This window comes from Aspergillus nomiae, assembly GCF_001204775.2.
Source record: "Aspergillus nomiae NRRL 13137 chromosome Unknown contig00003, whole genome shotgun sequence".
NCBI lineage: Eukaryota > Fungi > Ascomycota > Eurotiomycetes > Eurotiales > Aspergillaceae > Aspergillus > Aspergillus nomiae.
In genome coordinates, this window is record NW_015378058.1 from 155,109 (window position 1) to 167,692 (window position 12,584).

The 12,584-nt window shown below is 49.0% G+C and overlaps 6 protein-coding genes across 6 annotated transcripts; 2 read left to right on the forward strand and 4 right to left on the reverse strand.

Moving 5' to 3' along the window:
* Positions 1–501: 501 nt before the first annotated feature.
* ANOM_000450 (uncharacterized protein) lies at positions 502–5,614 on the forward strand (the record flags this gene model as incomplete). The annotated part of the gene is made up of 3 exons (XM_015545708.1): positions 502–2,044; positions 2,089–2,243; positions 2,288–5,614. The coding sequence occupies 3 exons, from the start codon at positions 502–504 to the stop codon at positions 5,612–5,614; spliced, it is 5,025 nt and encodes a 1,674-aa protein (XP_015412252.1).
* Positions 5,615–5,665: 51 nt separating this feature from the next.
* On the reverse strand, positions 5,666–6,745 carry ANOM_000451 (LipA and NB-ARC domain protein; the record flags this gene model as incomplete). Its single annotated transcript, XM_015545709.1, has 1 exon — positions 5,666–6,745. The coding sequence occupies one exon, from the start codon at positions 6,743–6,745 to the stop codon at positions 5,666–5,668; it is 1,080 nt and encodes a 359-aa protein (XP_015412253.1).
* Positions 6,746–6,780: 35 nt separating this feature from the next.
* Positions 6,781–7,512, reverse strand: ANOM_000452 (LipA and NB-ARC domain protein; the record flags this gene model as incomplete). Its single annotated transcript, XM_015545710.1, has 1 exon — positions 6,781–7,512. The coding sequence occupies one exon, from the start codon at positions 7,510–7,512 to the stop codon at positions 6,781–6,783; it is 732 nt and encodes a 243-aa protein (XP_015412254.1).
* A 611-nt stretch (positions 7,513–8,123) lies between these two features.
* ANOM_000453 (SDR family NAD(P)-dependent oxidoreductase) lies at positions 8,124–9,069 on the reverse strand (the record flags this gene model as incomplete). The annotated part of the gene is made up of 2 exons (XM_015545711.1): positions 8,124–8,950; positions 9,000–9,069. The coding sequence occupies 2 exons, from the start codon at positions 9,067–9,069 to the stop codon at positions 8,124–8,126; spliced, it is 897 nt and encodes a 298-aa protein (XP_015412255.1).
* Positions 9,070–9,483: 414 nt separating this feature from the next.
* ANOM_000454 (putative acetyl xylan esterase (Axe1)) lies at positions 9,484–10,309 on the reverse strand (the record flags this gene model as incomplete). The annotated part of the gene is made up of 4 exons (XM_015545712.1): positions 9,484–9,666; positions 9,716–9,795; positions 9,846–9,939; positions 10,010–10,309. The coding sequence occupies 4 exons, from the start codon at positions 10,307–10,309 to the stop codon at positions 9,484–9,486; spliced, it is 657 nt and encodes a 218-aa protein (XP_015412256.1).
* Positions 10,310–11,007: 698 nt separating this feature from the next.
* Positions 11,008–12,130, forward strand: ANOM_000455 (uncharacterized protein; the record flags this gene model as incomplete). The annotated part of the gene is made up of 2 exons (XM_015545713.1): positions 11,008–11,423; positions 11,488–12,130. The coding sequence occupies 2 exons, from the start codon at positions 11,008–11,010 to the stop codon at positions 12,128–12,130; spliced, it is 1,059 nt and encodes a 352-aa protein (XP_015412257.1).
* Positions 12,131–12,584: the final 454 nt, after the last annotated feature.

Below are 12,584 nucleotides of genomic sequence, written 5' to 3' on the forward strand. Positions count from 1 at the left end.
CAAGATTAATGCTGGAATTCATATGCACCGAGAGCCGTGCAGCCCCTACCTTAGCAGCTTACACTACACAGTAAATACTAACCAGAGAAGAGACGCTCACAGCAAATATATATTGGAGGCTACAGAGCGGTAACTTGGAGTAAGCCCCGCAATCTTTTGGAAAACTTTGGGAGAAAACTGTCCAAAATTAACATCACGGTTATCGCGCTGAGAAAACGCTTTTACTTAACTTGTCTTCAACAGAAAAAATAACCGGTCGTTTAAAAGAGAGGTGACTGACGACAATAAACAACCCTTTGCAAACAGATGCAAAATTTGCAAATGATGCAAATAAATGTAGGACCTCGGAGCCTTCCCGAAAGAGAGTCCGACATCCAAGCAAGAGGAAAATACATAATCCGACGCCATAACAGTATACCTGATGTTGAGCCACTAGTACATATTTAGACGGTCGCAGTCCAGAGCATACAATACACAACAGTTGTCAAGACAACAATTATCATGGATGTGAATATTGCATTTCAGCCAAAAACTCTCCTTCGACATGAATTCCCAGCTCTAGCATCGCATTTTCACAGCCTCATTCAGGATCAGTCGTCGGTTGAGCAGGTCCATGAACTCAACCGCCGCCTGCTAGAACTGACATACGAGGAGGCTCTGCCTCCTGCCGTATACGGCGTTTGGCTACCGATTGCCTTGCGGGTTGTTCCGGACGTACTGCAAGCTGCCATTAAGGACCCGGTCTCTCATGGCGTTCGTGAGGCCGGCATTCGTGCCTTGGCGCGTGCCTTCCATAGCAAGGAATGGAAAGCACAAGGGTGGGATGCCCTTGGTGGCGCGGGGGGGATCAGGGATCTTCTCACTGAAATTTCTGTAAGGGAAATCGTTCTGGTGTTTAAATCCATTGCAACATGTCGGCATGTGGCCGAGCCGGAGATTCTATCGACTTGCGTGGGAGATCTCATTCGTCTCTTACAGCGTGAGAGTCCATCTCGGTTGTCACCATCTCTTCTGCGACCTTTGTATCCATTGTGTAGTTCTACTTTCCTGAAAGACTTGCTGTCAGGCCTGCCGGAGGGGCCCTCGTTAGTGTCGGTGGTTCAGAAATTAGGTCGATTGCACGCGGATCTTGTGCGGCAGGTTGCTGTCGGCCACATTTCAGTGCCTCTGGAAGCACAAGTGAGAGTATTGAAAGACCGAGTACATGATTTGATTGATTCTCCCAAACCCTATACTCCTCTGCTCGCAAGGGACCTTCCATCCGATATGCCTCCCGGACTAGTCTTCTGCTTAGACCTGTATCATGTGATGTCTGAGAATTTCCTACTCGCCATCAGGGTGGGAGGGGCTCGGGAGAAGTACATAAAGAAGGCACTGAGGCTCGCATGCCGGAAGAATCTGCCATCCAAGTACATCACAATATTTCTTCAACATATGGCCCCGCTTTGGTTGCGGTTGATGCGTACCCTGTTGGATGACTCTCTGCCTGAGCCCCTGTTTCAAGAGGTTGTTGGCTGCTGGTCTATAGCTCGATGCGGGACGACTGGTACTGCTACTGAATCGACAGTGAAACGGTTTACAAGGAGCAATAATAGGTCGCGGCCAACCAGAGATGACGAGATGGCTTTAGAGTCAATACTGAAGCGTTTGATAAACTCCACGGCAGATCTAAGAGAGAATCTGAAGGATGATCGTCCCCTTCTCGAGGCTAAGCTATTGGAACAGATTGCGCCTTCAGAAAGACTTGCATTTATTAGATTGGTTTGTCAACATTCTGAGCAGTTGAGGTTTGACATTGATATGTCTCCTCCGTCTGAGCGAGAAAAAAAGCTCGTTCCCATATGGCACTTTGAGACTCTACGTGTACTACCGGATACAGACGGACAATGCTTGTTTGGCAGAATGCTGGTCATTCATGGTTGTGAGGAATTCATACCCACACCGCCAGAAGTGCAGACTCTTAGCTGGACCGACCAGTGCCTTTTGAAAATCGGCTGGGAAGCACGAGCCGCACACACTGACGACCTTCCCTTTTCTCACAAGGGTATGTTAGGTTCTATGCTTAGTGAATTAGGCTAATGTAAGTAGTTATCAGGGAGATGCAGGAAGAGGCCAGGCGAGGAAGAGATCATGAACATCGATTAAAATGGGCGGCAGCAGCTGTTGACGCTGCTGTCACGACGTCTTCCGCAGACATATTTACTTCGGTGGTCCAGTGGACACAGAGATTCTTGCGTGATCCGGTATGTCAAGCCTGCCGTTGCTTTAACCCTGCTAACCCAGGTAGCTCGTATTTCCGGATTTGATGAGGGACAAAATACTAGGCTCTGAGGTCGCCAGCTTTATCTCATGTGTTGATATTAGCCCAGCCTGCAGACCGACATCTATATCGAAGCTCAGTGACATTGTAGAAAGGGCAAACAAGTCATTAGATCATGTCCTTGAGCTCGTACTCCTTGCAAGCCAAGAACCAGGCGCTAAAAAAATGTCAATAAACCGGCTGCTCAACTTTATATCGAAGATCGTGGAAAGCCGAATAAGAGGGCTGAAACAGTATCAATCACTTGGTAGCCAGTCAGAGGTTGCAAATGTGCTCCTGAACCCTCTTATTCCATTATTCCTGGCATACGAGTGCATCGTGCAGCCTGACGAAGAACCAATAACCAACAAGAACAGGCTAAAAGGCCTACTGGCAAACTTGGAATGTCCAGCCCAACCGGCGGAAACTGCTGTTATGTTTATAGACAACCTTGCAGAGAGAAGAGACAGACTGTGGCAAGAAACGCGCACCAAAACTGACACTGCTATCAGCCGCCTCGGGAGGGGCTGGCCGAAGGGGCTCCCGATCCAGTACCTTGTTCCTGGCACACGATGGGCGCACTACGCGTTACAGTATACAACCGCAGCACCTTATCTCCGGAGTAGACTGGAAAATGTTATGAAGGCCCCCTTCCATGATACATTAACGCCTAAACCTGAACTAGATGTCATGCCCAGTGATGAGTGGGTCGACAGTTTGCGCTACGCTATTGAATCCTACGTTGGTATAGGGGAAGAGAAAAACAAAACGAGTCTTGTAAGCCTTTTTCAATACTATAAATCTGAGCTGGAGAACTTTGCAGCTGGAAACCAGCAGCATTTTGAGCAGCTACAGATGTTTCGACAATGGCTTCGCGGTTTGGCTGAAACAATGGAGGCCCCTGAGGCAGCAGCAATCATTGATCAGGATCAATATACTCGGACACCAAATACTAGCTTTCTTGACCAAGACCCTAGATCTCATGGTATGTTTGTGTGGGACCCTAGATATGAATGTTGTGAGGAAGAGGCGGACGAAGAGCCAACGGATATCCCTGTCACATTGCTGTATTGTCGCATGTATGAGGAGATACCCACGTCTGAGACTGTCCCATTCCCGCAGGACGAAGCTGTGGTTGATCCACTGTCGATTTGGGCTCTGGATCGGACGTCTCCAACCAAGCTTGACAAGCCGTTTTTAGAATGCCAGGAGGCAGTGATTTTGTCCTCTATACTCTTCCTACATACCAATGAGGATCGAAGGCCACTCGTCTCCAGCGCTTTCCCCAACGGCGCATCCATGAGATATCCACGCGTTTCACTGGATGACCGCTTCGTGATGTACGCAAAAGAGGATAGCACTACTGCTAGGCAGAGAGCCACACAAGCGCTGAGAAAGGTCATCAAGGCAGTCCCGGCTAGGTTGCTACGAGATATGGTAATATCTCTACTGGATACGGCCGACGACCTGTCTCCAAAGTCAACCTCTTATGGGACGGTGCTGGCCGGTGTGACTGATATTATTGTCCTCTTAGGGCTTTCCGATCGACCAGAACTAGCTGTTGATGTTGTAAACCGAGTGATACAAAGTCTTCCCGACGCATCATCATATCATAGACACATGAGATTGATAGGCCTTGGCCGGAGACTTCAACCAGGCCGGGCCAAAGACTTCATTGAACAATTCGCGAAGTTTGTTACGGAAGGCCTCGAACAGAATAAAAAACAGTACAATCAGAGTACTTCAGACAACAGTGAAACTGCAGATCAGCCAAAGCATTTCGTCAAAATTACCACCGTTAAAATGCTAGGCGAGATCCTCGCAGAAGCAGCATTTCTCCCAACTACGATGAACGTGTCTGTGCTGCAGAACCTATTCAACGAAAGTCATCATATTGATGTTCGGGCGCGGGTAGTATCTGCTGCCCTGTGTCTCTTTGACAAAGCGTTCGATACAAAGGTGATCTTCAGCGCTATCGCCGGTTTCGCCTCCCAAGTCGTAGGGCCCAGAGAAGCAGAGCCGACCAGTGAAGCGGAATGGATAGATGCGGAGAACGGCGGTAAACTTCCCATTGTTTCGTTGACAGATGAGCGTCCAGCCCTTGACTTGTTCGTCAAGACCGCGTACCATAGACTTCCTAAGGAATACATGGCAGAGTACGTACAGAAGGTTCTGCTCCCGCTGGTGGACGAGTCAGCCCGTCAGCACAACCGATGGATGAAGGTCTTCCTCAGTCGTACCGTCGCGGACATGAGTGTACTCAAGACCGTTGACTTTGGGCCATTCCACATCCAAATAATTGACGAGATCCTGGGTAAGTGGCAAGAATATCTGCCAGCGTCCTTCCTCCGCCGCCGCCGCGACTACGCACTATCCTGCATCCATCAGCTGGAGCTAGAGAGAGTCACCCAAGCGATCGCGAAGCGGGACCCCGGATATAGACAGACAAACGCAGGAAAACACTGCAGCCAATACATAGACTCCTGTCGCACCTGGCAGCCGTTGGGCCATTTAAAGAACCTTCTCGGTGAACCTGTAAAATCAAGGGTCCCCGATGGAATCACCATCGAGAGTCTAGCAACAGAGTATGTCGAGCGTGCGGCCATCATTGCAAGACATCCTATCAAATTCGCCTCGGAACAGGGCAAATTCGTTGTCTCGACGGACGTGATTATGGATGCATTAGAATCCCTTCTGGTTAAGTCTCGTGGGTATTGGGAAACGGAATACGAAAGCCAGCACCAGCTGCTTTATCAGAAGCTCTTGGAAGAGATCGCAGCTGATGTGGAATCCCTCCGGACCGAGGAATGGCGGAATAGCATGGATCGCCAACCCGTGGTACTTCCGTCGTGGCTGGAATTGCAGGTCACCATCCTTCCCTCGCCAAAGGTAAACCCGTTGGTTGAGGAGCCGCACAAAGAATTTGTGCGTCGTGTGCTGCTGCTCGTGGAGAGGTGTGCGGAGGAACCGGCCTTTCTGGCGGAATTCAAGCTCCTGGAAGAGGCAATGGAAACTGCTCAGCATGCGGAAATATTGTCCTGTGCCTTGCTCCTGGGAAATGGGCCTGTGAGTGAACATACCTCGTTGTATGGTACGTTGAGGATCCAGTTAGCACAAAATCTGGTTTCGCGTCTCGATCCAGCGGAGCTGGAGCTCAACGATGAAGTCAAGGCCATGTTGAGAAAATGGAAGACAAGTCCTAGTGAATATGTCCGAGGTGTTGGATGGAGGTTTGATAATACAGTGCCCTGGGTGTACGTTATTATTATTATTTACTATCTGTCCATAGTACTGTCCAGACAGATAGATGGCTAGTATACAATTGTTCATATATAATACAAAGGAATATACAACAACAAAGATCGACTATCGAACAATATAAAACCCATTAACCTCCACCTGTCGATCCCGCATCTCCGCCGTCGCCGACCGAACCCCAAGCCAATGGAGCGGCACTTTTTCAACCATCTTCTCCGCCCGCGTCCTTGCATTCTCCACGCCCTCTCTCGTGCGATCGATCCAGCCTCCCTGCCGCTCAGAAGCACCGAATACTTCCGGTGCCCAAGCCGGATGCTCGAGTATCCCCTGCGCACAGTCAATGTCACACGCATCTGCCAGAATCTCCGCCTCGGCTGCCCTCTCTCGCGCAACAACAAGATCTTTCTCCGTCATCCCAGACGGAGACGGAAGGGGGATATCCGGCCGCAGAAAACACATGACGCGGATTTGCACCCTGCTTGAAGTCGGGATGTGGATTTCGTCGATGAACCGGAGGAGAGTTACTTTTTGCATCGCTGAGTTTAGGTTCACCCTGCCCTGGTATGATGGGTTTAAGGGACTGATGGAGAGGATTGTTGGGTACCAGAGGCTTTTCTGACTTTGGGTTTGGAGGTCCGGTGGGTTGGATGGTGTCAGATGTGCTGTGTCGGGGTTGTAAGGAGTGTATGGTGAACTTGGAAACTGAGTAGGTGACTTAGGAGGTGTATTTGACGGTCTCCTGTCGAAGTCGTAGCGTGCCCAGGCGAGGAAATACCCGCGTAGTTTGTCCAGTACTGTATCCGGGACTTTGGTAAGTGTGTACCGCGGGGTTTCGCCGAATGGTCCCTGAGTTTCGGGCTGAGTGCGCGCTTTAAAGTCCATCGGGAAGGGGGACTGCGGGCCGTTTTCCAGCGCCGCGGCCTTTTGGTATTCTTGGATTTGTCTGGCTCGACTTTCCGTCTCATCGGCGGGGGCTGAATCATCGTTGCCTCTGTGGTTTCTCATGCGCGCGACGCGATCTTCCGCCCCGCTTAGAGAGTATGCGGTTTCTGCTGCCGTTTGTGTGATTGTGCCTGGTTTATAGGGTGACAATCTATTTGAGACGGCCGATGTAACTGGGTTTAGTATCGCTTGCGCCGCTGTTTGCGCGTATGTACTTAGGACCATTGCGCCGACCTCAAGGGGCATGGTTGATAGACTTGCGCCGCGCAGTGAGCTGGGGTCTAGCGAGGTACTGAGGACCTGAAGACGGGACTCGAACAGAGGACCTTTTTCTTCGCGGATTGACAGAGGTTCAGTTGGAAGTAGCCGTCGCCTGCCTCGGCGGGGATTCTTGCGACGATGGTCTCGCGGAGTTTGTGGCTTAGTAGCTTTGACGGCGCCTTTTTGCGGAATTTGTTAATGTCTCTTTGCCAGGCGCGCTCATCGCCCGGAGACACTTGGTTTGCGCGAAGTGCGAATGACGGCGTCACGTCTAGCCAGTCATCTGTTAGCCGGAAGAGAGCCTTGGCTTTCATGCCTGTTTTCCCGGTCCAGCCGCGGCTTTGGAGGAAGTATGTTCTGTCTGCGGGGAGAGGTGTATCTGAGAAAATGGATATGGCGATGGAGGTCGTGCTCCCGCGGTAGAAGACTATGCCATGGGAGTGTCGGAGGATTGTGTAGTGGCGGGTTGATTCGGTCGGGTGCGCGATTAGACCGCCTAGGAAGTGAGAGACTTCGCCGTAGGCTTTTGGATGGCGTTTGGGCCCGGGGGAGGGAGGGAGGTGGCGGAGCGGGCGAGGGCGGATGGCGGATTGCGCAGGTTGGGGGTGCTTTTGTGTTGCGGAGGGGTGGGGTTGAAAGGCTTGTTTGGAGGGGTGGTCGGAGATTGATTGATGATTTTGGTACTGGAGGTGCGACATTGGGACCTTGGTAGTAGGGCGGTGGTGGTCCATATGGTTCGGGGGGTCTTCCATGGCTGGTGGTTGGTCTCACTGTTGGTGTTGTTGTGTTTGATGTCCTTCCGCTGGAGGTTTGCGGGCGTGGTGCGGTGGTTAGGATAATGCCCGTTTCTTGCGGAGGCAAGGCGACGGGTTTGCGCTTGATGGATTGGTGGTTGGACATTGTTGCATTTTGGTTGTCATTGACCCTCTTTCATAGAGTTTGCAGTGGTTGTTGTCTGTTGCTGTATGGATGATGAAAAGGAGAAAGTTGGGTGCCAGCGGAAGTGATTGGCGTTGATAAGATAAGAAACGTCATGATTCATGATGTCGATCTGGGGATTGTAGTGGCTTCTCATTGGTGGAATATGCTGAGTCAGACAGAGTTATGCACAACTAGGCATAATAAATGCATTTGATGATCTATGGGCCAGACAGGGTAAATGGCTGTTGGTCTTGTGAGGATAATATGACTCTTCCATGCTGAGAAATGGAAATGTATAGATGCTCTCTCTTTGCCCACACCCCACTAGTCAATCTTTAGGGCTCACGTAGTCATTGCGAGCACTCTATGACTGACTATAATATATATCGTGGCATAAGCTTACTAGTCAGACGACAGACAAACCATATAATGGCCGACAAGCCTATCTGACAACCGCCGCTCGGCCTCCATCAAGCAAGATTGTCTCCCCATTCAGGTATCCCCCTGACCGACTCGTCATCCACAGTATCGTACCGGCAATATCCTCATCGCTGCCTGCCCGAGTGATAGGAATGAAATCAGACGTAAAAGACTCGTCTGAGATTCCACGCCCCGACACTCCATTTCTCTCAAATAGATGTTTCGAGAGGTCACTATAGAACAAGCCTGGGGCCACACCATTGACACGGATCCGGTATGGCGCGAGCTGGGCCGCAAACACCTTCACTAAATGCAGGAGAGCGGCCTTCGAGAATGAATATGCTAGACTCGATGGACGATTTACTATTGCCGACATGGAACTGGTCACAATCACTTGCGGATGCGGTAGCGCAAGCTCATTCGAATCTTGTTGTGGGCGGCGTTTGTTTGCCTCGCCTAGCAGCGGCAGAAAAGCCAAAATGGTGTAGTGTGTGCCGGTAACGTTGACGTCCAGAGTCTCGGAGAAGTCGATCATTCGATGACCCCAGTGATGGTCACGAAATTCAGTCAGGGTTGGAGGGGACCCGTCTGGTTTTGGCGGTAAAAGGGCCGATGGACCGTTGGTGCCGCTATTCGCAAATAGAAGGTCGATGTGCGAAGTCTGGGCCGCTACGGTGCGGTATGCATTTTCTAGAGATTCTTGCGAGGTGATGTCTGTGACAATGGGAATGATGGAATGGTTCGTCGCTTGGGCGGCTGTTTCATGGAGTGGTTGCTCACGACGCCCGAGGATAAAAACTTTGGCGGCGTTGTTGGCATCTAGAGCAAGGGCAATGGTCCGTCCTAGGCCTATATCTGTTAGTATATCATACTGAGACGTAGGGATACAACTACCTACCTGTTCCACCGCCTGTAATGACGGCGATGATGCCTTGGACAGAGAAGAGATTAGATGTATGAAGGGACATTGTCACGATACCACCGGCTTTGGAATTAAGTCTAGGAAGTGAAGTACATACAAAATGAGTTGGGCCTGGTAAATGGTGGGGTTGGCAGATGGATGCCTTGGGCATACAGTGCTGCATGTGATGTATCACATTTCTTGGTGCCCTCCATAATGAAACACGTGTACCGGCGCGATCATCCAGGACATACTCTTGGAGGAATGCATAGAATATTGAGAAGATTCTCTTAAAGTCCAGAACTTAGTTGATGCTAGTAGGTCTGATCAAGAGCACAGCTGCATAATTATCTCTAGCTATGTAGATGAGCAGCGCCAATCCTCCACAACGGATAGCTGTATTGGCGTCGGTAATGTCTGCCCTCCACTCAGCATTCTCACCACTTCTTAACCCCATAATAAAATCATCATGTGACCACTGTCACATTGTTGCATCAACTCTCGCAAGCACAAAACGTGTCGCGTCGTCCTTGTATTTCACCACATATCTTCTATGAACCCCGAACCAAAACCCCGACGCGCAGTATATGTCGCCCTCATCGCAATACGACCGCCGAATGAAGTCGTATTTGGTGCACACTGTGTTGTTCACGCGCGGGAACTTCTGGCTCTACATATTAGTTGTAGCTCTAGTTCGGAGAGGAAAGTCGAACCCCGGTGTTCTTGCTTGTGCCAAAGTCATACGGAAGACTTGGGACAAATGTAGGATCCCCCATTGAAACCGCTGCGATAACTGTAGACCAGTAAATAGCTAACTTTGTTATGAGACTGACGCTCGCCTACTCCTTGCACCCAGGTGATCGTCAATTGGAGGGATAGGTTGAAAATCCCTCTCGAATATGGAGCCGCAAAGAATGTCACCGATGATATGAGCACCCTGACTGCTGTTAGCGAAGAAAACGAAATGGCCCAAATGAACAACTAGCCTGGGAGTATCCTAGAAGCACAATCTTTGAATCCGGACAATGTGACGTATAGTTAGTGATAGCAGTGACCATAGCCTTGTCCCCAGCGAACACCGACGAACGATATCGCCAGATATCGCCATATGCCGGATACTGGAGCGCTTCAGAGTCAGAACCTGGGAGTTTTTGTTTGATATAATCAGCTAGCTCTTTCAAACGACCTTCCCCTGGCCAGGCGCTACTCTGTCGGGCAACGATCATGTGGATCTTGACGCACGGAGAGGGCTGAGTGGCAAAAGCAAGACAAATGAAACTGAGTAGCACAAGGAGGACTGGTTTCATTTTGTTCGGATACTTGAGTGATGTGATCAAGTGGAGGGTGATAGGATGCGGTTCTATTGAATCTGTTCCGAGCAACTGGAGGCGGAAGGGGAAGCTTGAAGCATCCACATCCTTTCTCAATAGGTGTAGTAGTTCCTGAGGCCATGAATTACCTTTTTAAGCCAGATCTGATACTAGGGCTACTAGTAGTTATATACTAGTCTCGTTCTAAATCTTTTACTCTAGGGTATCTTATAGTATTTAGTTCTATTTAGATCCTAGATACTATTTCTACTAACGTATTAATCTATAAATTTATTACTTGAGTTAATTGATATATTGATTTATAACTATTTAAAAGCTATTTAGAAACCAGTTAGAAAATTGCTTAGTTTTCATTCCGAAAGGGTTGGAAGGATTGTAATTAATACCATTGATGGTACGCGCCAGGTGCCGTGAAACCACGGTCACATGACTACTTAATGCCCACCTTGGCATTCAAACGGGCCTACTAAAAAAGGACACAGCTGATCTGCAACCTCACTTATTACCTCCCACTGTAGATTAGATTGGCCCGGTCCATCCACGTGATGCTAGATCACGTGCACAACACCATCAGTGATTTACCCCCAGGTAATCAGCTTGGATCGCCTTCAAAGGGTAAGCAAGTCCACCGACACATAATAAAAACTCCTATCCATCGAACAGTCAACACCGCCATGGTACCGCCCAGAGATCTATGCACTGAGCCGTCGAATCTCTCTGGTTCCGCGTTGAGTGCAAGTATGTCGTTACTCAGCGCTGTTCGCAACATCAAGTCACTACCATCCAGTGCTGTCAACCTGATAAAGGAACTTCAGGAATTAACTGAAGTTTTACTTCGTCTCAGCGAAATGATCGGTACTTCTGGTTGTATTGACTTGTCCAGACTCGATTCACTTTTATCACTTTGTGGCCTGGCCTGTGAGAAGTTCGAGCAGGAACTTGAAAATCGTCTATCGTATCCTAATAATGGAGTGATGAGCCCTCGCGACTGGGCTAAATTAAGATGTATGGGCTATAGTGTAAACGAATTCAGGGAGTTGCTGTCTGTATATATAGTAACTGTCAAAATTACCCTCACCGACGCCTGCTTGTAAGTGTCATCATAATTGTGACCCGCTTAAATGACTGGTAATTTTCTGACTGAGTTTGGCTAGTCGCAGCCAACCCTTCGTTACTACTGAAACCTTAAAAGCCCACGAAGACCTAATCCAGAGCGCCAAAGTTGACGTTGAGATGTATCTGGAAACGCTGAATGAAAGGCTGGAGAAGATACTAGATCCAACCACGCCGGAGCTCCAACAGCTCAAGGAATGGCAGCTGAGCGTTGAGAAATGCATTCTGATATGTACCCAATTGGCCGACCGTATTGATGAAATCAAGTCCAAACGAAAAGATGACAGTGGCACACATGGGTTACACGATGCGACTCACCACCCTGACTCACAGTGGAGCGCGAATGGTAGCACCATTAGTAACTACTCCACAGGTGATGCCGTACAGTTGATGTTTTCAACTAATCAAAGAGCCTTTAATGGAAGCAATCGGGGCTTAGGGTGGAGAACAAGACAAGCTGGTGGTCATTTTAGCGATGCCACTGGTCAACAAATATCGAAGGACTTTGCTTCTATTAGCACTAAGTTGATCTGTAATGAAGAATCAGGTCCAAGCCATAGCTCGTCCACGGTTAATAATAACAGTCCAAGCGACCCTATATTTTTGTCAAATGGTATGAACCGGGCTCTCCTATCCAGGGGCATTTTGGCAAAGGAGAAATTATTTAGTGACTTTTCAGGCTAATAAGCGTGAGAAACCGATAGACGCCACTACGCCTACTTGGTGCTTGAGCATTCAAGGATCTCCCTTTCAATGGATCTGGGTAGTGAGCCTCTTGCTAACGATAATTGGAATATCTATAGATTTGATCGGGTTGCCCACAACACCTGACCCGTAGCCAATTCGAGGGCAAGAATAACCCGGAAAGGCCATGCAACCAAAGGTCTAGAATTTTCCTGATTCCTCTATAATCCTTTATAGATCTATATTACAGAGCTATCAATTTAAGATTAGTACAGATATAGAACTTTAAAAGTCCACCTAAGGTCCTGGGCGGGTGCCTATTCCCATGGGGAAAACCCGACCCACATGCAACTCTGCTTTGCTATTCTATTAAGAATTTGAATATGAACCATGATTATATGTAGGATTATCTAATAATATGAGTGAGTGCTGGCTTCTTGCTAAATTTCAAGTT